Source organism: Mesoplodon bidens (assembly GCF_964165515.1).
Source record: "Mesoplodon bidens genome assembly, chromosome: 5".
Lineage (NCBI taxonomy): Eukaryota > Metazoa > Chordata > Mammalia > Artiodactyla > Ziphiidae > Mesoplodon > Mesoplodon bidens.
The window spans coordinates 145,286,148-145,308,834 of record NC_138161.1 but is presented as its reverse complement, the minus strand read 5'-3'; the positions used below and the strand labels follow the sequence as shown (position 1 = coordinate 145,308,834).

At 36.8% G+C, this 22,687-nt stretch overlaps 1 protein-coding gene across 1 annotated transcript in view; it reads left to right on the top strand.

The window, feature by feature from the left end:
* The window catches only part of SRPRB (SRP receptor subunit beta), a 30,520-nt gene that overhangs the window by 2,686 nt on the left and 5,147 nt on the right, over nucleotides 1-22,687 (top strand). The window contains exons 4-6 of the mRNA XM_081235827.1: nucleotides 1,935-2,017; nucleotides 11,155-11,291; nucleotides 18,691-18,745. Coding sequence (XP_081091953.1) covers nucleotides 1,935-2,017; nucleotides 11,155-11,291; nucleotides 18,691-18,745 — 275 coding nt within the window. The remainder of the gene's footprint in view (nucleotides 1-1,934; nucleotides 2,018-11,154; nucleotides 11,292-18,690; nucleotides 18,746-22,687) is intronic.

Genomic DNA, 22,687 nt, shown 5'->3' with positions numbered 1-22,687 from the left:
CATGAGTATATTTAAAAAAACACCAATAAGGAATCCTGAGAAGGACTTTTTATGTACCTGTATGGCCCCAGAATGTAGATAGTGACTGCCAAGCCAATTATAATGCTTAATAAGCATTTAGTGAGTGAGTGGAAGGAAGGTGGGTGGGTGACTGGTTGGAGGCGTTAGATGTATAGATGGATGAATTAGAATGGTGATTTTAGAGACTTTTTCTCCTTCTCCTTGGGTCTTCCCCACCCCTGCCCTGCCCTTTTCTGGTACCTTCAGGATTAAACATTGTAAGCAAAGATAAAGAGACATCCTTTTAAATGTCTTAGAGGTATTTTTTTTCTTTTTTCAATAATGGCACTGTTTCTGACTCAGACCTTTTTAAACTCCCAAGGATTCAGATTTTGAAATTTCAGATTTGGAAGATCTTTAATTCTTGGGGCACTCGTACTAGGTATTTTAAGTGGGGTATTCCAGGGTATGCTTTAGACCTGTACTTTCCAACAGAGTAGCCACTGATCGTGTGTGACTGTTGAGCGCCTGAAATGTGACCAGTCCAAATTGAGGGCTGCTATAAGTATAAAATATACATCAGATCTTGAAGACTTGGGATGAAAAAAAGAATGTAAAATATCAATTTCTTGAATTTTTTTATATGTTAAAAAGCTAATTTAGATATATTGGGTTATGTAATACATATTTTTAAAATTTTACCTATTTCTTTTTACTTTTTTAATATAGCTATCAGAAAACTTAACATTACAAATAAGACTTGCATGTTTCTATTGAATATGTAAAACATCCCTCCCTTCTTTTTTACTTCTTTTCCCACCCTCTTTATGTTTTAGATTTAGTCTCTCAAAATAGTAACATATTTAGTACCGTACCTTATGGATTGTTTATAGTATGTGTTGTGGTGCTGATTATGAAATGTGATAGGGGTCCCAACCTGAGGTCCCTACACTACCAGTATAAAAATAGAAAAAAGGCTAATATACTTTGTGTATTACCTATAAAAGATTAAACAGACTAAGTGACAGGTCACAATGTATCCAGCTGTAATTATGTCAAATCTGTGCATAATGCTGACTCCCTCCTGCTGAATAGTGGTTGAGGCTGGCTGTGGAGAAGGTAAAACATATGAGAAATGATCCACGGGTCTGATAAATGTACCGGGGCTATACCCGAGAGTCTTAGATTGAGCGTAGCCACATCTGCATTGAACCCGAGCTCAAGAATGAAGGCCTGGCATGAATGGCATGTAAGTGGGCACTTAATCAGTCTGCTCCGTAGCAGCACAACCCCGCCCTGTTCAGTGATTGTCACCTGGATCAAGAATTGACAAAAATTACTGACAGAGTTGGAACAAATAAATGGTGTGTCTAGTGGACATATATTTTAAAATTAGATTGCAGTAGAAATATAAAAGAATGTTTTGTTTTTATAAAGGTTGGGGATCCCTGCAGTGGTAACATGTTATATGATAAGATGTAGGTTCTTATATTATTTAGTTTGTGAATATTTATTACTGTTTTTCGCATGTTTTTGCTTTTATTCATACTGGTATATTTCCCAGCCTCAGGTGGACTTTCCTGCCTTCCCCATACAGGGTCAGGTTTCTCACGTACCCTCAGAACATTGATCAAAGTTGTAATTTTACATTTACATGTAATTTTACATTGTGTTGACCTTTCTGATTGTATTATATAAACTCTGTTAGGGCAGGACCATGTTTTTGTCCATTGTTAAATCTCCAGAGCCTTCACTCCATGATTTATAAATAGAAGATGCTCTGTGAACATTTGTTTGATTCATTAATCAGTTACAGTGACCTTTTTTGATTCATTAATTGGGTACCATTCTGATACCTGTGATCTGATATGAAAGATTTATGTTGTAAATGTGAATCCGGACTGAAACATTAATATTATTGCTGGCATCCTTAGGGCACTAGCCTGATCTTGATTGACCTCCCTGGCTATGAGAGCTTGAGACTTCAGTTCTTAGAGCGGTTTAAGGCTTCAGCCAGGTAAGTAGGAAGTGGGAAGGGCTTGTCTGAAATCTGTATATCAAGGCCAGCCATGTTGTTTGCTCATGGTATTCTGGAGGCAGCCTGGTATCCTGGGGTGGAAAGAGCATGGACCCTGGGGTCAGCATTTCTGGGTTGCAAGCCCACCTTCACTTGGATTATATGAGATAATATTTGAAAATATTTCTCAGAGTGTTCAGAAAGTGGTTACCCTTATTATGATGTCAGTAAATTTTTCATTTACTCTGAGGACAAATTTAATAATGTGTAGAACTATTAAAATCTGAAAAAAGAATTTTAAAGCTAGGTGACATCTGAGAAGATATTAAAATCCAACATTATGTATTTCTATCCTTAAATCATCTAAAATTTACACCTGAAAAGTACAGAAGAATATTTTCATATTTCTTTTAGTATTGTCCTAGTATTACTGACTCTTATTTCCTAAATTTCTTGTGCTTCAGCTTAAGATGCTTTATTCTTGTGTAGTCTCTAACACTGGTAGGAACTTGAAGAAAATCAAAATACCACATTTCATTTATTTTAAGACACATTTTAATATCTATGAAATTGGAATGCCACTTACAGTTAATGGTGTCATAGTTTAATTGGCAGTATTTTCTTTCTTAGTTGAACCTGAAATAGTATGTGTTTTAATTGATGGAATCCGGGTTAATGGAATGAGGTAGTTGTTTCTTTCCTTATTTTTGAAGGTATCTTGTTTTGTATTTTGTTGTTGTTTCTTGGCCCACAAGGTGATGGTGATGAGCAATCTGTCATAGTTGAGACTGTTACTTGATTTAAAAAAAAAAAAAAAAGGGCTTCCCTGGTGGCACAGTGGTTGAGAGTCCGCCTGCCGATGCAGGGGACACGGGTTCGTGCCCCGGTCCGGGAAGATCCCACGTGCTGCGGAGCGGCTAGGCCCGTGAGCCATGGCCACTGAGCCTGCACATCTGGAGCCTGTGCTCCGCAACGGGAGAGGCCACAACAGTGAGAGGCCCGTGTACCACAAAAAAAAAAAAAAAAAAAAAAAATTTTTTAGAGAGTTTTAGGTTCACAGCAAAATTGAACAGCAGGTACAGAGATTTCCCATATAACCCTACCCCTACACATGTCTAACCTCCCCTGTTATCAGCATCCTTCACCCCAGTGGTTCATTTGTTACAATTGATGTACCTAAATTGACACATCATAATCGCTCAGTCTGTATTTTACATTAAGATTCACTCTTGGTGTTGTACATTCTAGGAATCTGAAGAAATGTACAACGATATGTATTCACCATGATAGTATCATAGAGAGTAGTTTCACTGCCCTAAAAATTCTCTGCTCTACCAGTTCATCCTCCTCTCCCCTAACCCCTCACAACCACTCATCTTTTTATTGTCTCCGTAGTTTTGCCTTTTTCACCATTTCATATAGTTGGAAACATAGAGTATGTAGCCTTTTCGTGTTGGCTTCTTTCACTTAGTAATATGCATTTAAGTTTCTTCCATGTGTTTTCATTGTTTGATAGCTTATTCCTTTGTAGTGCTGAATAATATGCTATTATCTAGATGTACCACAGTTTATCCATTTACCTGTTGAAGGACATCTCGGTTGCCTCCAAATTTTGGCAGTTCTGAATAAAGCTGGTTTTTGTGTACACATAAGTTTTGGGGTAAATATCAAGGAGCACAATAGCAGAATCATATAGTAAGAGTATGTTTAGTTTTGTGAGAAATTGCCAAACTCTCTTCCAAAGTGGCTGTACCATTTTGCATTCCCACCAGCAATGAATGAGAGTTCCAGTTGCTCTGCATCCTGACCAGCATTTAATGTTGTCAGTGTTCTGGGTTTTGCCATTCTAATGGGTATGTAGTGGTATCTAATTGTTGTTTTAATTTGCATTTCCCTGATGACATATGATGTGGAGCATCTTTTTATATTTGCTAATTATAAGTTATTAAATCTTGTTTGATGAGGTGTCTGTAAAGATCTGTGACCCATTTTTTAATTAGATTGTTTGTTTTCTTACTGTTGAGTTTCAAGAGTTCTTTTATATATTTTGGGTAACAGTCCTTATCAGATATATCTTTTGCAGATATCTTCTCCCAGTCTGTGGCTTATTTTCTCATTCTCTTGATGCTGATTTTTGCAGAGCAGAAATTTTTATCTTTACTGAAGTCCAGTTTACCATGGATTGTATTGTATCTAAAAAGTCATTGTCAAACCCAAGATCATCTAGGTTTTCTCCAGTGTTATCTCCTAGGAGTTTTGTAGTTTTGGTTTACGTTTAGGTGTGTGATCCATTTTAAGTTAATTTTTGTGAAAGGTGTAAGTTCTGTATCTAGATTCATTTTTTTGTATGTGGATGTCTAGCTGTTCCAGCACTATTTGTTGAAAGGACTATCTTTGCTTCATTTGTTGCCTTTGCTCCTCCATCAGAGATCCCTTGACTGTATATATCAGGGTCTCTTTCTGGACTCTGTTCTATTGATCTATTCTCTCACCAATACCATGCTGTCTTTGTTACTATAGTTTCATAGTAAGTTGGTAACATCAGTTCTCCATCTTTGTTCTTCTTCAGTATTGTGTTGACTATTCTGGGTCTTTTGCCTCTCTGTATAAACTTCAGAATCAGTTTGTCAGTATCCACAAATAAGTTGCCAAGATTTTGATTGGGATTGCATTGAATCTATAAAGTTGGGAAGAACTGACATCTTCACTCTATTTAGTCTTCTTATCCATGAACGTGGAATATCTCTCCATTTTTCTAGTTCTACTTCAATTTTGTTGAGCAGAGTTTCATAGTTTTCCTCATATAGATCTCGTATGATTTGTACCTAAGTTTCATATTGTGGGATGCTAATGTAAATGGTATTGTGTTTTTAATATCAAATTCCATTTGTTCATTCCTGATATTTGGGTAAGCAATTCACTTGTGTATCAACCTTGTATCCTCCAACTCTGCTATAATCGCTTATTAGTTCCTGAGCTTTTTGGTTGATTTTTTCAGATCGTCTGCAGTCATTTCATGTGCGAATACAGACATTTTTATTTCTTCCTTCCTAATCTATATACCTTTTATTTCCTTTTGCTGTCCTAATGCATTAGCTTGAAATTACAGTACGATGTTGCAAAAGCAATGGTGAGATGGGACATCCTTGCTGTGTTCCTGGTCTTAGCAGGAAATCTTTGATTTTTTTCACCATTAAGTATGATGTTAGCCATATGATTTTTGTAGATATTCTTTATCAAGTTGAGGAAGTTCCCCTCTATTCTTAGTTTACTAGGAGTTTTTGTCATGAATGGTTGTTTGATTTTGTCAAATGCTTTTTTGGGTCTATTAATACAATTGTGTGATTTTTCTTTTTTAGTTTATACATCAATGAAATGATTATGTTAATTGATGTTTGAACGTTGAACCAGCCTTTGATAGCACTTGGTTGTTGTGATATTGTGATTTATAATGAGAAATGCATATTTGGTCTTCATTCCTGTTTCTGGCGCAGAACTCATAAAACCCTTAGAATTTCCTAAGTGATGAGAGTGATAAAGGTGTCTTTTGTTATGTTTTTGTGGTGAGTTTTGGAAAGCACCTAAGGATGGGGGCTGGGTGCCAGGAGAACCAACCATATGATTAGAGAGTTGGAACTTTTCATTCCCATCCAGGGAAGGGAGAGGAGAGAGGCTGGAGGTTGAATCAATCACCAGCGGTCAGTTGTTCGGTCAATCACGCCTATATAATTATGCCTCCATAAAACCCCAAAAGGATGAGGTTCATAGGGCTTCCAGGTTGGGGAACCAGAATGCTTCCACATGCCATCCTGCAGGACCCAAACTCCACGGGGACAGAAGCTCCTTTGTTCAGGATCTCACCATATGTATCCCTTCATCTGGCTGTTGATTCATATCCTTTAATATCTTTTGCAATAAACTGATAATTTAGTGAGTTAAATGAGTTTCCTGAGTTCTTTGAGCTGCTCTCACAAATTAATTGAATCCAAGAAGGAGGGGTCATGGGAACCTCTGATTTACAGCCAGTCAGTCAGAAGTACAGTTAACAACCTGGACTTCAGTCTGGTGTCTGAGGTCCCCACTACCAAATTAATCAAACCGAAGGAAGGAGTTGTGAGACCTTCGAGTCTGTAGCCTGTTGGTCAGAAGCACAGGTAACAATCTGGGCTTGTAACTGGCATCTGAAGTGGAGGGTAGTCTTGGGGCACTGAGCCCTTAACCTGTGAAATCTGATGCTATCTCCAAGTAGATAGCATCAGAATTGAGTTGAATTGTCGGGCACCCAGGTGGTGTCAGGAGCATTGCTTGGTGGTGGGGGAACCCCCATCCCCCACATTGGAATTGGGTCCAGAACCAATCATGGTGTACAATTCTTTTCATACATTGTTGGATTTGATTTGCCAATATTTTCTTGAGGATTTTTACATCTGTGTTCATGAGATATTTATCTGTAGTTTTCTTGTAATGTCTTGGTTTGTGTTTTAAAGTAATGCTGGCCTCATAGAATGAGTAAGAAAATATTCCCTCTGTTTCTATTTTTTGAAAGAAATTATAGAGAATTTGTATATTTTCTTCCTTAAATTTTTAAAAATTGAATATTTTTGACGTATAACATTGTATAAATGTCCTTAAACATTTGATAGAATTCACCAGTGATCCCACCTTTGCCTAGTGCTCTCTGTTTTGGAAGGTTTTTAATTATTGATTCAATTTCTTTAGTAGATACAGGGCTATTCAGATTGTCCGTTTCTTATGTTAGTTTTGGCAGATTGCATCTCTCAAGGAATTGGACCATTTCATCTAGGTTATTACATTTTTGGGCGTAGAGTTATTTATAGTATCCCTTGATTGTCCTTTTAGTGTCCATGAATCTGTAGTGATATCCCCTTTCATTTCTGATATTTGTAATTTGTGTCCTCTCTTTTTCTTAGTTAGACTGGCTAAAAGTTTATAAATTTTATTGATCTTTTCATAGAACCAGTTTTTGGTTTTGTTGATGTTCTCCATTGATTTCCTATTTTCTATTTTGTTGATTTCTGCTCTTTCATTATTTCTTGTGTTTACTTTAGATTTAAATTACTCTGATTTTTCTAGCTTCCTAAGATGGAAGCTTAGATGATTGATTTTAGGTCTTTCTTCTTTTCTAATAAATGCATTCAATGCTATAAACTTCACAGGGTATAGAATTCTAGGTTTTGAGGATTCTTCTCTCAACACCTTAAATATTTCACTTGACTCTCTTCTTGCATGCGTGATGTCTGAGAAGTTGGATATAATTCTTATATTGCTCCTCTATAAGTAAGGTCTTTTTCCTTCTGGCTTATTATGGGATTTTTTCTTTATCTTTGATTTTCTGTAGTTTAAAAATGATATGGCTAGGTATAGTTCTTTTAGCATTAATCCTGCTTGGTGTTTTCTGAGCTTCGTGTGGTTTCGTTGGATCTGTGGTTTGGTGTCTGACATTAATTTGGGGAAATTTTCAGTCATAGTTTAAATATTTCTTCTGTTCTTTTCTCTCTTTCCTCTCCTTCTGGAATTCCCATTACATATATGTTATACCTTTTGTAGTTGTCCCGCAGTTCTCAGATATCCTGTTATGTTTTTTTAAGTCTTTGTTCTCTTTGCTTTTCAGTTTTGGAGGCTTCTATTGAGATATCTCAAGCCAGAGATTCTTTCCTTCAGTCATGTCTAGTCTACTAATAATTCCATCAAAGGCTTTCTCCATTTCTGTTAGGTTATTTTTGATCTGTAGCTTTCTTTTTAGTTATTTCTTAGAACTTCCATCTCTCTCCTTACATTGCCCATCTGTTTTTGCATGTTGTCTACTTTATCTTTTAGAGCCCTTAGTACCACAGTCACAGTTGTTTTAAATTCTTGGTCTGATCATTCCAACATCTCTTCCATATCTGAGTCTAGTTCTGTTGCTTGCCCCTTCTCTTCAAACTCTTTTTTTACTTTTTAGTTTGTCTTGTAATTTTTTCTTGATAGCCAGACACAATATACTGGGTAAGAACTGCCCTTAGTAACGTGGTGAAGTGTGAGGGGAAGGGAAGTGTCCTGTGATTAGGTCTAAGTCTTAGTGAACCTGTGTCTCTGGACTGTGAGCTTCATACTTGATTCTCAACTGATACCTCACTAGGTTGTATTTTTCTGTATATATGTGTTGTTCTCTCCAATTTGGTGGGCAGTGATTTGCTGTATAACCTCACTTCTCTGATGAATCTAAATGCTGTTGATTTTTCAGTCTGGTTAGCTTTTTACTTGTTAGAATGCAGTGGTGACTTCCAGCTTCTTTCATGCTGGACTGAAAACTGGGAGTTGTGCGATTTTTTTTTTTTCCCCAAACAATTGATACAAATCTAGAACAGGCAAATTTTGCTATAATTGGGTTTTAATTTCTAATTAAAAATTTTTTTCCATTTTCAATTATAAATTTTTTACAATTCACAGTGTAATTACTCTTTGATCCAAGTATTTTGGGTAGCTAAAACGTTCAAAGTATGTAAGATACAAATGAACTCAAATCATAATCACAATAAATGCAAATTTAAAAGACATTTACTACAGTGGACCCTTGAACAGCATGGGTTCGAACTGTGTGGGTCCGCTTATAGGAGGAATTTTTTCATTTAATATGTACTGCACAATCTGTGGTTGGTTGAATCCGGCAATGCCAAACCTCAGATGCAGAGGGCGGACCATGAAGTTATACGCAGATTTTTGACTGGAGGGTCAGGCCTCTAATCCCCACATTGTTCAAGGGTCAACTTATAGTATATTGATCTGAGACTTCTAGTTTTTTAATCCTACCTGTTTTGGTTAATCCAGTTTCCCTAATCTCATTTTCCCCCTCTGCTGGTTTGAAAGTTTGCTATTTTTTCTTTTTTCATTGTTATCTTCTACTCTTTTGTTTTAAACTTTGATTAGTTACAAAAGTTTAAACTCAATAATATTAGTTTTCTTTCACTGGAACTTAAAATACCTTACTTTGATCTTCCTCACATCTTCCTTTCATTTTATTTCTCTTTCTTCTTTTTTAACACCCAACAGTTACTAATATTTTTCTCCATCATTCAGTGATCACTTAGAATTACCAGGATGTTTATGGATTTCTTTTTTCTCTATCGCTTCTTGCCTCTTACTCTTTCCTTTTGATTCAGTTTTCTTTCACGTATATCTTTTGGATATGCTTCCAGAAATGGTGAATAAGAGATAAAAGTTTCTCATCTTTTGTTCATTTGAAACTTTTTTCATTGGCCTTCATTTTTGAATAACTATTTTAGCTGAGTATAAAATCCTGGGTGGCAGTTATTTCTGTTTTCACATTGAAGGCATTACTCCTGACTTCAGGTATCTGTTGTTGTAGATGAGAAAGCAGTGCTCAATCTAATTGTCATTTCATATTACAGAATCTATGTTTTTTTAATCCTGTATTCAGGGGTAGATTATCCTTCTGTTTAGGGGTGATTTAGCTTTATCATGGTTGGGATTTAAGTGTACTATTTCAATTGAAAGATTTGTATCTTCAGTTCTGGAAAATTCTCAACAATATCTTTTTAGGTAGTTCTGTTTCCAAATTCTCACTTTCACCTCCTGGAACTCTTATTAACATCACCGAACCTTATCATTTCTGCTCTTCTTGTCTCTTCTCTGTCATATCTTCCAAGTCTTTTTACCTTGCGTATAGTTGATATTTTCGTCTTTATTTTGTAGTTTAGTATATCCTTTTCAGCTGTAGTATTCTCTGCTTAACTTTTCCATTGGGTTGTTACTAATTTTGTTCTTTACTTGTAAAAATATATCTTTCAAAATCAGCCTTTCTTTTAGTACTATCTTTATTCTTTTATTATGGTGTCTAGTATTCTTTTAAATAATTTAAAATATTTTACTGATTGCTTTATTATTTTTAGTTTTGAGTGCTGATTAATCTGTCTTTGTGGTTCTCCCTCATAATGGTTTATTTACTGTGCTTTGTAATTTTGATCCAGATACCCTGTTCAAAGGGGTTAGATTTTGCTGTTGATGTTGTGGTTCCTGTTTTTTTTTTTTTTTAATTGCTTTAGGTTATGAAAGCCTCTCTCCAGAAGGGGTTCATATTTCCTTCTGTTGGGGGCCATAGGAGTTCACTGAGTCTGGCCCAATTTTTATATATCTTCCTGCTTGGGGATCTTACACCATGAGATAGTGTAAGTTCATACCCTGCTTCTGTGTGTGGCACAGGAGGCCTGGTGCTTCAATTCTTCTTGGGTTATTTTCCCACACCGCTGTCTGTTAGACTGCTTTTAAGTACTAGGCTTTGCACAGAGTGTTCAGTTCCAGCTTTCCAACTCCCTGTTGGCTGTTGCACATCTCCTGGGCTTTCAAACCCTCGTTCCTAAAGCCTATTATCTGCTGTTTCCCTGGACTGCTTTGCTTTAGCTTTGATATCTCTTTATTTCTGGCACATGAGGATTCTCACTGTTGCTGCCTTAGGTTGGGCCCTACCTGGTCACTCTGCTTCTAGTTTGATTATCCTCTTAGTTGTATCTGTCTGTCATTTAGGCACTAATATTCTTTGTAAGACAGAAAAGCATAAACTCTTTAGGCCAATGTGTCGCACCCCTTTGCCGTCTGACCTGGTTTTCCTTCATTTCCCCACCTACCTGCGTATTAGCTTACCTGAGTTCTCCAAGGCATGTTGTTCCACCACTTTGTGCCCTGCACATACTACTTTCCAGACAGTCTTTGCCACAGTAGTATTTTGTCTGGCTAAAATTCACTCAACTATTACATCCTCCTTTAAGTCTTCCTGACCTGGTTTCATGTAAATTATCTTCCTCTTTGTTTCTGTTACAGCAGGTACAAGGTCTGTCCTAGTGTTTTATCACATGGTTTTGTATATGACAATTTCCTGGACTTGAGGGGAGGCATCATTTTCTATTGTCTTTTTAGATACAGTCATTGATACATAGTAGCACTAAGTAGTCCTTTGTTAAGTATTTGTATTGTATGATTACTTGTGCAGACACCTGTATGTGAGTTTGTTTTGTTTTATTCATTAGGATTGAATTGGGCAAAATTAAGGATATCATTTTTCAATATAATGCTGCACTGTTGCATGCTCACATGGCAGTTTTTCTTTTTCTTTCCCCCTCCAGGGCTATTGTGTTTGTTGTGGATAGTGCAGCCTTCCAGCGAGAGGTGAAAGATGTGGCAGAGTTTCTGTATCAAGTCCTCCTTGACAGTATTGGTCTGAAGAACACACCGTCATTCTTAATCGCTTGCAATAAGCAAGGTACTATCATGTTTTCTGGCAATAATAGTTGAGATTTTTCTGGGATTGTTACTAAGAATTAATACAGTTATCTACAACTGTTATTACTGAGGATGAGAGACAATTGCTAATGAACTATAAATTAAGGATTTTAAATCTTAAAATTTATTTATACTCCAGCATTTTCATTAGTCTCCCTTACCAGGCTGTTCTAAGGAGCGACAAAGGAGTGACTATTGTCATTTATTCTTTGATACAGTGTTTTATTTTTAAACATTTTAATTTACTAAGTTAAGTTCATCAGTTCGACAGTATGTCATATCAGATACACAGTTGAGGAAGGACAGGATGGAGTCTCTCCTTTTAAACAAGTTGGCCATCTAGCACATTTCATCAAGGAGAGTTTGCAGAAGTGTTTTCCTTTAACCTCATAAGAATGAAAAACATTTTAGTCTCAGCCAGTAAAACTAGGCTTCAGTTTTATTACCTTTAAAATCAGATTAGGAGTGATGTCAGCATCATGAGGTGTGAGACACCTTCTTTGTCTCTCCCCTTCGTTCTACAACTAGTAAAACATCCAAAACTCAACAAAGGTTCCTCTGCCCAACACACTAGGATGCTGGAGAGATCCACAAGTCTACTTCTGAAGGTGGGTGGACTGGAACACATAGAGGAGGTAGAACTGGGGGAACAGTGGAAGAATGTCTGCAGTCTTAGCCTCTGGCCACAGTGGCTGAGCCTGAAGCCCCAGAGAACCCTGTAGCAACAGGGAAGACAGCACACATGGCTCCAGCCTCCTGGCTGTAGTAGCTCCTTTGGCCACGGGGAACCCCGCAGCAGCAGCGGTGGTGGGGCCTGTGACCCCAGTCCCCTGGCTCACAGCAGTGCTGCACGCAAACCCGACAAGCCCAGATGTGGCGAAGGTGCCCATGACTCTGTCTCCTTCACTTTTCCCCACATCTCCCTCCAGCAGCAGAGCTCAAGCAGTGACAGTGAGGGTACCAGTGACACATCTGGCAGAGGTAGTAGAGGGTGGAAAGTGCCAATTCTCAAATATAGTCACAGGCAGCTCAGGTAAGAAAAGTCAAAAACCTGTGCTATAGCAAGATAAAAGAAAGGCCTCTATTTTCCAACTTGTTGAACTGTAAGAATCAAGGAGAAAAAAAAAGCTTTATCTACATAAGAAAGGTATTTGCTACTTCAAATGCACTGGCAGAGGAACAGTTTGTCAAGTACCATGTAAAACCACAGTACACAGTGTAACAAAAAGAAAACGACAGTTCTCCAGCAGCCAAACTTAAGTCATGGAAGATTGTAATCTAACTGATAGAGAATTCAAAATAGCTGTTATGAAGAAACTAAACAAGCTACAGGAGAACTCAGGAGGGCAGTTCAGTGAGCTCAGGAATAAAATTAATGAAGAAGAAATACTTTACCAAAGATATTAAAAGTCTAAAAGAGAACCAAACAGAAGTTCTGGAGCTGAAGATGTCAATAAATGAGATGAAGAATGCATCAGAAAGCACTGGAAATAGAGCAGACCATATGGAAGAGAGAATTAGTGAGCTTGAAGATAGAGATCTAGAAATGATTCAAGTAGGAGTGGCGAGAGAACTAAGATTTTTTTTTAAATAAAATTTTATGAGAACTATCCAGCTTCATTATCCTTCATAAAGATAATGGTTATCCCAGAGGAAGAAGAGAGGGAGAAGGGAGCAGAGAGTTTATTTAAAGAAATAATAGCTGAGAATTTCACAAACCCAGGGAAGGAACTGGATATACAAGTCCATAAAGCTAAGAGAACATTTAATTATCTCAATGCTAAAAGATGTTCTCCAGGACACATTATGTTAAAATTGTCAGAATTCAATGAAAAAGAATTTTAAAGGCATCCGGAGGAAAAAAGACAGTAGCCTACAAAGGAACCCCTATTAAGCTATTAGCAGATTTCTCAGCAGAAACTGTATAGACCAGGAGAGGATGGGATAGCCTACTCAAAATATTATAAGACAAAAACCCTGCCAAGAATCCTTCCAGCAAACTTATCCTTGAGATACAAAGGAGAAATAAAGACTTTCCCAGACAAAAGCTGAGGGAGTTCATTACCAGTAGACCTGCCTTACAAGAAATGTTGGAAGGAGCTCTCCTACCTGAAACGAAGAGACAAAAGTACACAATACTTTGAGTAAGGTGATAAATAGATAGAATCAGAAAATTGCAACTTTACATCAGAATAGGTTGTTAAGCAATTATAAAGGTTAAAGGGGAAAAAGCAGTAAAAATAATTATAGCTACTGCAGTTTGGTAATGAACTCACAATATAAAAAGGGATAATTTGAGATGAAAAAAATGTAAAAGGGGAAGAGGAAAAGAACAGAACCCATATAATGGCAAATGAAGATAAGATCCTATCAGCAGAAAAAGGACTATTTTATCTATGAGATGTCTTACACAAACCTGATGGTAACCACAAAATGTAAGTCTAGAGCAGAGACATGAAACTAGGAGGAAACTAGTAAACCACCAACTAAGATGTCAGGCAGAAACAATGGAGATATAGAGCAACCAGAAAACAAAAGATAAAATGGCAGTACTAGTCCTCATTTATCAGTAATCACCCTAAATATAAGTGGATTGAATTCACCAATCAAAAGACACAGAGTGGCTGGATGTATTAAAAAACAAACCAACTATGTCCTGCCTCCCAGAGACTCATCTCAGCTCTAAAGACAAACATAGGCTCAAAGTGAAGGGATGGAAAATGATACTCCAAGCAGATGGCAGCCAAAAGAAAGCAGATGTAGCCATCTCAGATCAGATCAAATAGGCTTCAAGCCAAACGAGAACAAGATGGACTTATATAATGATAAAGGGGGCAATCCATCAAGAAGATGTAACATTTATTAATATATAAGCATCTAACATAGGAGCATTAAAACATGAAAGGAATTATTAACAGACATAAATGAAGAAATTGACAGCAATAATAGTAGGGGAGTTTAACATCCCACTTACATCAGTGAATTGATTATCTAGACAGAACGTTAACAAGGAACCATTGGCCTTAAATGAAGCATTACATCAGGTGGAATATATATACACACACTCATGTACATACATACATACATATGTACATATATATAAATAAAACATTCCATCCCAAAGCAGCAGAATACACATTCTTCTCAAGCGCACATGGAACATTCTCAAGGATAGACCATATGCTGGGACACAAAACAAGTTTCAATAAATGTAAGACAGAAATCATATCGAGCATCTTTTCCTACCACAAAGATTTGAAACTAGAAATCAACTACAAGAAGAAAGCTGAAAAAATCACAAATATGTGGAGACTAAACAACATGCTACTGAACAACTATTAGGTCAATGAGGAGGAAAGGAGGAAATAAAAATACCTGAAGATAAATGAAAATGAGGCATACCAGATCAATAGGATGCATCAAAAGCAGTACAAGTTTATAGCAATACTTGCCTACCTCAAGAAACAAGAAAAATCTCCAACAGTCCTTACACCTAAAGGAACTAGAAAAAGAACAAACTAAGCCCAAAGTCAGTAGAAGGAGGGAAATACTAAAAGCCAGCAGAAATAAATGAAATAGAGACTAAAAAGATAGTAGAAAAGATCAATGAAACTAAGAGCTTGTTCTTTGAAAAGATAAACAAAATTGACAAACCTTTAGCTAGACTAAGAAAAAAAGAGAGGAGGCTCATATAAATAAAATCAGAAATGAAAGAGGAGAAATTACAACAGATCTCACAGAAATACAAAGGGTTATAAGAGAATACTGTGAATAACTACACCAACAAATTGGACAGCCTAGAAGAAATGCATACATTCTTAACAATCAACTTTCCAAGACTGAATCTTGAAGAAATAGAAAATCTGAATAGACTGATAACTAGGAAGGAGATTAAAACAGTAATCAAAAGCCTTCCAAAAAAAACAAAAGTCCAGGACCAGACAGCTTCACTAGTAAATTCTACCAAATGTTCAAAGAAGATTTAATACCCATTCTTCTTAAACTCTTCCAAAAAAGTTGAAGAGGAGGGAACACTTCCTAACTCATTTTATGAGGTCAACATTACCCTGATATCAAAGCCAGACAAGGATAACACAAAAAAAGAAAATTACAAGCCAGTATCTCTGATAAACATAGATGCAGAAATCTTCAACAAAATATTAGCAAACCAAATAGAACAATACATTAAAAGGATCATACACTGTGATCAAGGGGGATTCAACATCTGCAAGTCAATCAACATGATAAAACATTCTAAAAGTCATGATCATCTCAATAAATGAAGAAAAAGCATTTGACAGAATTCAACATCCACTTAGGATAAAGACAATAAAATGGGTATAGAAAGAATGTACCTCAACATAATAAAGGCTATGCCCACATGTCAAACCCACAGCTGACATCATACTTAACTGTGAAAAACTGAAAGCTATCCCTCTAAGATCAGGAACAAGACAAGGATGCCCATCTCTTGCCACTCTCATTCAACATAGCTAAAGACTCCACCAAAAACCTATTAGAAATAATAAATGAATACAGTAAAGTTGCAGGGTGCAAACTCAATATACAAAAATCTGTTGTGTTTCTGTACACCAACAACAAACAAACAGAGAAATTCAGAAAACAGTCCCATTTAAAATTGCAGCAAAAACAATAAAATACCCAGGAATAAATTTAACCAAGGATGGGAATTCCCTGGCAGTCCAGTGGTTAGGACTCCACACTTCCACTGCTGAGGGTGCAGGTTCAATCCCTGGTCAGGGAACTAAGATCCCACAATACAGTAAAAACTATAAAACATTGTTGAGAGAAATGGAAGACACAAAGAAATGGCAAGATATTTCATGCTCGTAGACTGTAAGAATTAACATTGTTAAAATGTCTATTTTACCTAAAGCAATCTGCAGATTCATTGCAGCAATCCCTGTCAAAATCCTAATGCCATTTTTTGCAGAAATGGAACAAAAATTCCTTACATATTACTACAAAGCTATAGTAGTCAAAACAGCATGGTATTTGGCAGGAAAACAGACATACAGGTCAATGGAACAGAATTGAGAGCCCAGAAATAAACATATAGACGATTAATTTACAACAAAGGCGCAAAGAACATAACAATGGAGACAGAACAGTGTCTTCAGTAAATGGTGTTGGGAAAACTGTACAGCCACGTGCAAAAGAATGAAAGTAGACTATTTTCTTATACCATACACAAAAATCAACTCAAAAGTGGATTAAAGGATTGAACAGGAGACCTGAAACCATAAAACTCCTAGAAGAACACAGGGAGTCCGGACTGTGACGTGGGATTTAGCAATATGTTTTCGGAGCTGCCTCCTCAGGCAAGGCAAACAAAAGCAAAAATAAACAGGTGGTACTATATCAAGCTAAAAAGCTCTGCACAGCAAAGGAAACCATCAACAAAATGAAAAGACATCCTACTGACTGGGAGAAGATATTGTCAAATCATATTATCTGATAAGGGGTTAATATCCAAAATATATAAAGAACCCATACAACTCAACAACAACAAAAAACCTGATTTAAAAATGGGCAGATAACCTGAATAGATGTTTTTCCAGAAAAGATATACAAATGGTCAGCAGGCACATATGAAGATATTCATCACTAGTGAAGATGAACATCATTAATTATTAGGGAAATGCCAATCAAAGCCACAATTAGACATTACCTCACAACTGTTAGAGTGTTGTCAAAAAGAGAAGAAATAACATGTGTGGGTAATGATGTGGAGAAAATGGAACACTTGTGCACTGTTGATGGGGATGTAAATGCAGCCACTGTGGGAAACAGTATGGATAGTCCTCAAAAAATTAAGAATAGAACTGCCATGGGATCCAGCTATTCCACTTCTGGGTATTTATCCAAAGATAATGGAAACACTAACTCAGAAAGATATTTGCACCCACTACTGTATGGTGATGGATGGAAACTAAATTTTTGATAGTAAGCAAGGTGTAGTGTATACACAAATTGAATCATAATGTTGTACACATGAAGCATGTTACAAACCAATGTTACCTGAATAATAAACTAATCTCTCTTTTCTAGAAAACTAAACATAAGATAGACTAGTTGATCTTTAGTCCTCTTTCAGACCTAATACTCTCATTCTATGAAGAGCTCAATGCATTTCTCCACGGTGAGTTAGTAGTAGCCCTATCAGTGACCTATCGGGAATCCGTCTTAGGGTCATTACCTGACCTCTTTATTTCTTCTATATTTATTTGGCTTCTGCTGGTGCCAAACCAGTGCTTTTTTATTACCAAAGTGCACTTGATGCTGTAACATACCATCTTAGTATCAGCTGGAAATGTTCTTCGTTTAGGTTTATATGACAGGTAGGGTATTTCTATTGGAGTGAAAGGTCTTGTTAAAATCACAAAGCTGGTAGCTTCTCTTCTTATTACATTGGCTGGACTTATGTATACAGTATATGTGTTGATTTCAAGTGTCTGTAAGATGTGGGAAACTTCTGTGAAAGAGCTTCTCAATTTTAGGGTTACCAGCTTAATTGTAAGCATTATTGTAATATAAATATTCGTGCAAATATAAAGCTTACTTTGATAATGGAACTACTAGTGATAAAAAGCTCTTTAAGCGGGCTTCCCTGGTGGCACAGTGGATAAGAATCTGCCTGCCAATGCAGGGGACACAGGTTTGATCCCTGGTTCGGGAAGATCCCACATGCCACGGAGCAACAAAGCCCATGTGCTGCAACTACTGAGCCTGCGCTCTAGAGCTTGCAAGCCACAACTACTGAGCCTCTGTGCCGCAACTACTGAAGCCCACGACCTAGAGCCCGTGCTCTGCAACAAGAGAAGCCACCGCAATTAGAAGCCCACACCCTGCAACAAAGAGTAGCCCCCACTCGCCGCAGCTAGAGAAAGCCCGTGTGCAGCAACAAAAACCCAACATAGCCAAAAATAAATAAATAAAATAAGAATAAAAATAAATTAAAAAAAAAAGATCTTTAAAAAAATGGTGGGGTTGTAGGGAGGGATAAATTGGGAGTTTGGGATTGACATATACTCATTACTATATTTAAAATAGATAACCAGCAAGGACCTACTGTATAGCACAGGGAACTCTGCTCAATATTCTGTAATAACCTAGATGGGAAAAGAATTTGAAAAAGAATAGATATATGTATATGTGTAACTGGATCACTTTGCTGTACACCTGAAACTAACACAACATTGTAAGTCAACTATAATCCAATGTAACATAAAAATTTTTTTTTAATGGTGGGGCAAAGAAACTTACTGGTTTAAATAGGAATTTTCCATATGTGCAAGAAGTCTTGGGAAAAGACCCCTTCTGCTTTAAACAACAGCAATGTCTTTATTTCTTTACAGACATTACAATGGCAAAATCAGCAAAGTTAATTCAGCAGCAGCTTGAAAAAGAAATGTAAGTAAGAATAAGTCCTATTGGTTAACTGTATCTCTTAACACTTAGGAAATATGTATATATTGCTTAAGGTCTTTGGTTTTGTATGGTTATCACAATTAGCCTGAAGATTGGTGTGAAATATACTTGTTAAATAATTGACAACAGAATTAATGGAACTGTAAAAAGTATTAATGGGATGTTTATAGATATTTAAAATTTTCGTGGAAAGAAAATCTCAGGTTTATTGAGACTACAGCTCAATTTGATTTCCCACTGTTTCTAGACCTAGTTTATAGTAGATATGAAAGGATTTAAAAACTAAATTTGAAAGCCATGGAAATTTTTGTTGACAGAACAAGAAGGGAACACTTCAGAAGAATATAAAAATCTATGATACTATCTTGTAGTGTGTTTTTTCTTTTCAAGCTATGTGGCGATATCATTTAGCTTGATTTTAGTGTTTAAAAATTTGTGAATTGGGGCTTCCCTGGTGGCGCAGTGGTTGGGGGTCCGCCTGCCGATGCGGGGGGCGCAGGTTCATGCCCCGGTTCAGGAGGGTCCCGCGTGCCGCGGAGCGGCTGGGCCCGTGAGCCATGGCCACTGAGCCTGTGCATCCGGAGCCTGTGCTCCGCAACGGGAGAGGCCACAACAGTGAGAGGCCCGTGTACCGCAAAAAATAAAATAAAATAAAATAATAATATGAACCCTGAAGCCTGATCTTCAAAGTCTAAGAATGCAGCCTGCAAAATAAATAAATAAATAATGTTTTAAAAAAAAATTTGTGAATTGAGCTATAAGCTTTTGAATTTTAAGGAATCTAGCATATCTCTGTGTTCTGCTGATTTGTAAGAGTTAGCTAACAGGTTGCTTACATAGGAGATACAATCAACATTATAATAGAGCAAGTTATGTTTTCTTATGCTGTTATGTAAGGAGATATATATATATATATATATATATATATATATTTTTTTTTTTTTTTTTTTTTTTTTTTTTTTTTTGCGGTATGCAGGCCTCTCACTGTTGTGGCCTCTCCCGTTGCGGAGCACAGGCTCCGGACGCGCAGGCTCAGCAGCCATGGCTTACGGGCCCAGCCGCTCCGTGGCATGTGGGATCCTCCCGGACCGGGGCACGAACCCATGTCCCCTGCATCAGCAGGTGGACTCTCAACCACTGTGCCACCAGGGAAGCCCTGTAAGGATATTTTTAATAAAAGAACCTGATGAGGAAATATTCTACAAATTCAACTTTTAGTAAATTTTTTTCCCATTATCATTTACATTCTCCTTTGCTCATTTAATAAGCACCTATAATTTGTCTAAATATGCCATGACCTGCTCTAGGATGTGGCTATAAGAAGTGTGATGTTGTTCCTGTACTCAGGAGCTTAGAGTCTAGGAGAATACGGTTTGCTTCAGGTGTTGACAAACTCCCGTTGAGGGTCTGCCAACAAAGAGTAGTTTCGCATTTTTATAGGACAGGTAAGAAAAGAAGAAAAGTAGAAAAATATGTGGCAGAGACTAAATATCACCCACAAGCCCAAAATATCTAATTTATGGCTCTTTACAGAAAAATTTTACCAGCCCTGGTCTGTCATTTTCTGTGGCTTGTTGGTTTTTTTTTTTCAATTGAGAATGATACATTCAATCCCATGTGCTTTAAACTTTTAAATATATAATAGAAGAAAAGTTAGCCATTCAATTAGATTTATCAAATACATCATGCCTTCAAATTGAATATCAAAAGAAAATTTTAACCCCTTTATTGAGGTATAATTGATATGTAAAAAGCTGTGCATATTTGATGTATACAACTCAATTTGGGGATAAGCATACACCTGTGAAACCATCATCACCATCCAGGCCATAAAAATATCCATTACTTCCCAGAGTTTCTTCCTACATACTTTATTATTTGTGTGTGTATGTATTTCATGAGAACACTTAACATAAGATCTACCCTATTAGCAAATTTTAAGTGTACAGTGAATACTATGCTATATAGTAGATCTCTAGCACTTACTTATTTGCATAACTGAAACTTTATACCCTTTGACCATCATCTCTCCATTTCCCCCTGCCCCCCACCTTGGTGACCACCATTCTACTCTTTGCTTCCATGTGTTTGACTGTTTTAGATTCCACATATAAGTGTAATTAATCATAATGGTAGTTGTCTTACTCTATGTTATTTCACTTAGCATAATGTTCTCTAGGTCCATCCATGTTGTCGCAAATGGCAGGAATTTCTTCTGCAGGGCTAAATAATATTCCATTATATATATATGTTCCACATTTTCTTTATCTGTTCATCCTTTGATGGACATTTAGGTTGCTTCCATATATTGGCTATTGTTAATAATGCTGCAGTGAGCATGGAAGGCATATACCTCTCCGAGATCCTGATTTCAGTTCCTTCAGATAACTGTCCAGAAGTGGAATTGCTGATTCATATGGTAGTGGTTCTGTTTGTAATTTTTTGAGGAACTCACTGCTGTTTTCTATAATAGCTGTACCAATTTACATACCCACCAACAATGTACCAAGGTTCCCTTTTCTCCATATCTTTACCAACACTTATCTTTTTTTTTCTAATGTTAGTAATTCTGTCAGGTGTGAAGTGACATCTCATTGTGGCTTTGATTTGCATTTCCCTGATGAATAGTGATGTTTAGCATCTTTTCATGTACTTGTTGACTATTCATATGTCCTCTATGTCTGTTCAGGTCCTTTGCCCATTTTTTAAATTGGATTATTTGGGTTTTTTGTTACTGGGTTGTATGTTTTTAGACAGATCCAAAAACATATTGCTAAATCCCATATTTTGGATATTAACCCTTATCAGATATATGGTTTGCAAATATTTTCCCCCATTCCATAGGTTATCTTTTCATTTTGTTGATTCTTTCCTTTGCTGTGCACAAGCTTTTTAGTTTGATACAATCACACTTGTTTATGTTTGCTTTGTTGTTTGATTTTGGTCTCATATCTTAAAACTAATTTCCACAACACCAATGTCAGTGAGCATTTTCTTCTTGGATTTTTATGGCTTCAGGTCTTATATTTAAGTCTTTAATCCATTTTGAGTTGATTTTGTGTATCGTATAACATACACAGTTTCATTCTTTTGCACGTAGATATCCAGTTTTCCCAGCACCGTTTATTGAAGAGACTATCCTTTTCCTATAGTATACTCTTGTCATCCTTGTTGAAGATTAGTTGACTGTATATGCATGGGTTTGTGCTGGGCTCTCTATTCTATTTCATTGATCTATATGTCTTTTTATAGTACCATATTGTTTTGATTACTATAGGTTTGCAATATAATTTGAAATCTGGAAATGTGATGCCTCCAGATTTATTGTTCTTACTCAAGATTACTTTGAGTATTATAGTTCTTTTGTGGTTCCATATGAATTCTATCATTGTTTCTTCTCTTTCTGTGAAAAATTCCATTGGAATATTGATTGAGATTCCATTAAATCTATAGATGGAGGTTTTTTTGTTTGCATCGGGTCTAAGTTGCGGCACGTGGGATCTTTGTTGCGGCATGTGGGATCTTTTGTTGCAGCCTGCGGGCTTCTCTCTAGTTGTGGCACGCAGGCTCCAGAGAGTAGTTTGGGGAGAGTGGGCTCTGTAGTTTGTGGCACGTGGGCTTAGTAGTTGTGGTGTGCGGGCTTAGTTGCCCCGTGGCATGTGGGATCTTAGTTCCCTGACCAGAGATTGAACCCACATCCCCTGCATTGGAAGGCGGATTCTTAACCACTGGACCACCAGGGAGGTCCCCTATAGATGGACATTTTAACAATGTAAATTATTCCAATATATGAACAAGGGGTATTTTTCCATTTATTTGTGTCTTCAGTTTCTTTCATCACTGTTTTATAGCTTTGAGTGTACAGCTCTCTCACCTACTTTGTTAAATTTATGCGTAAGTATTTTATTGTTTTTGATGCTATTA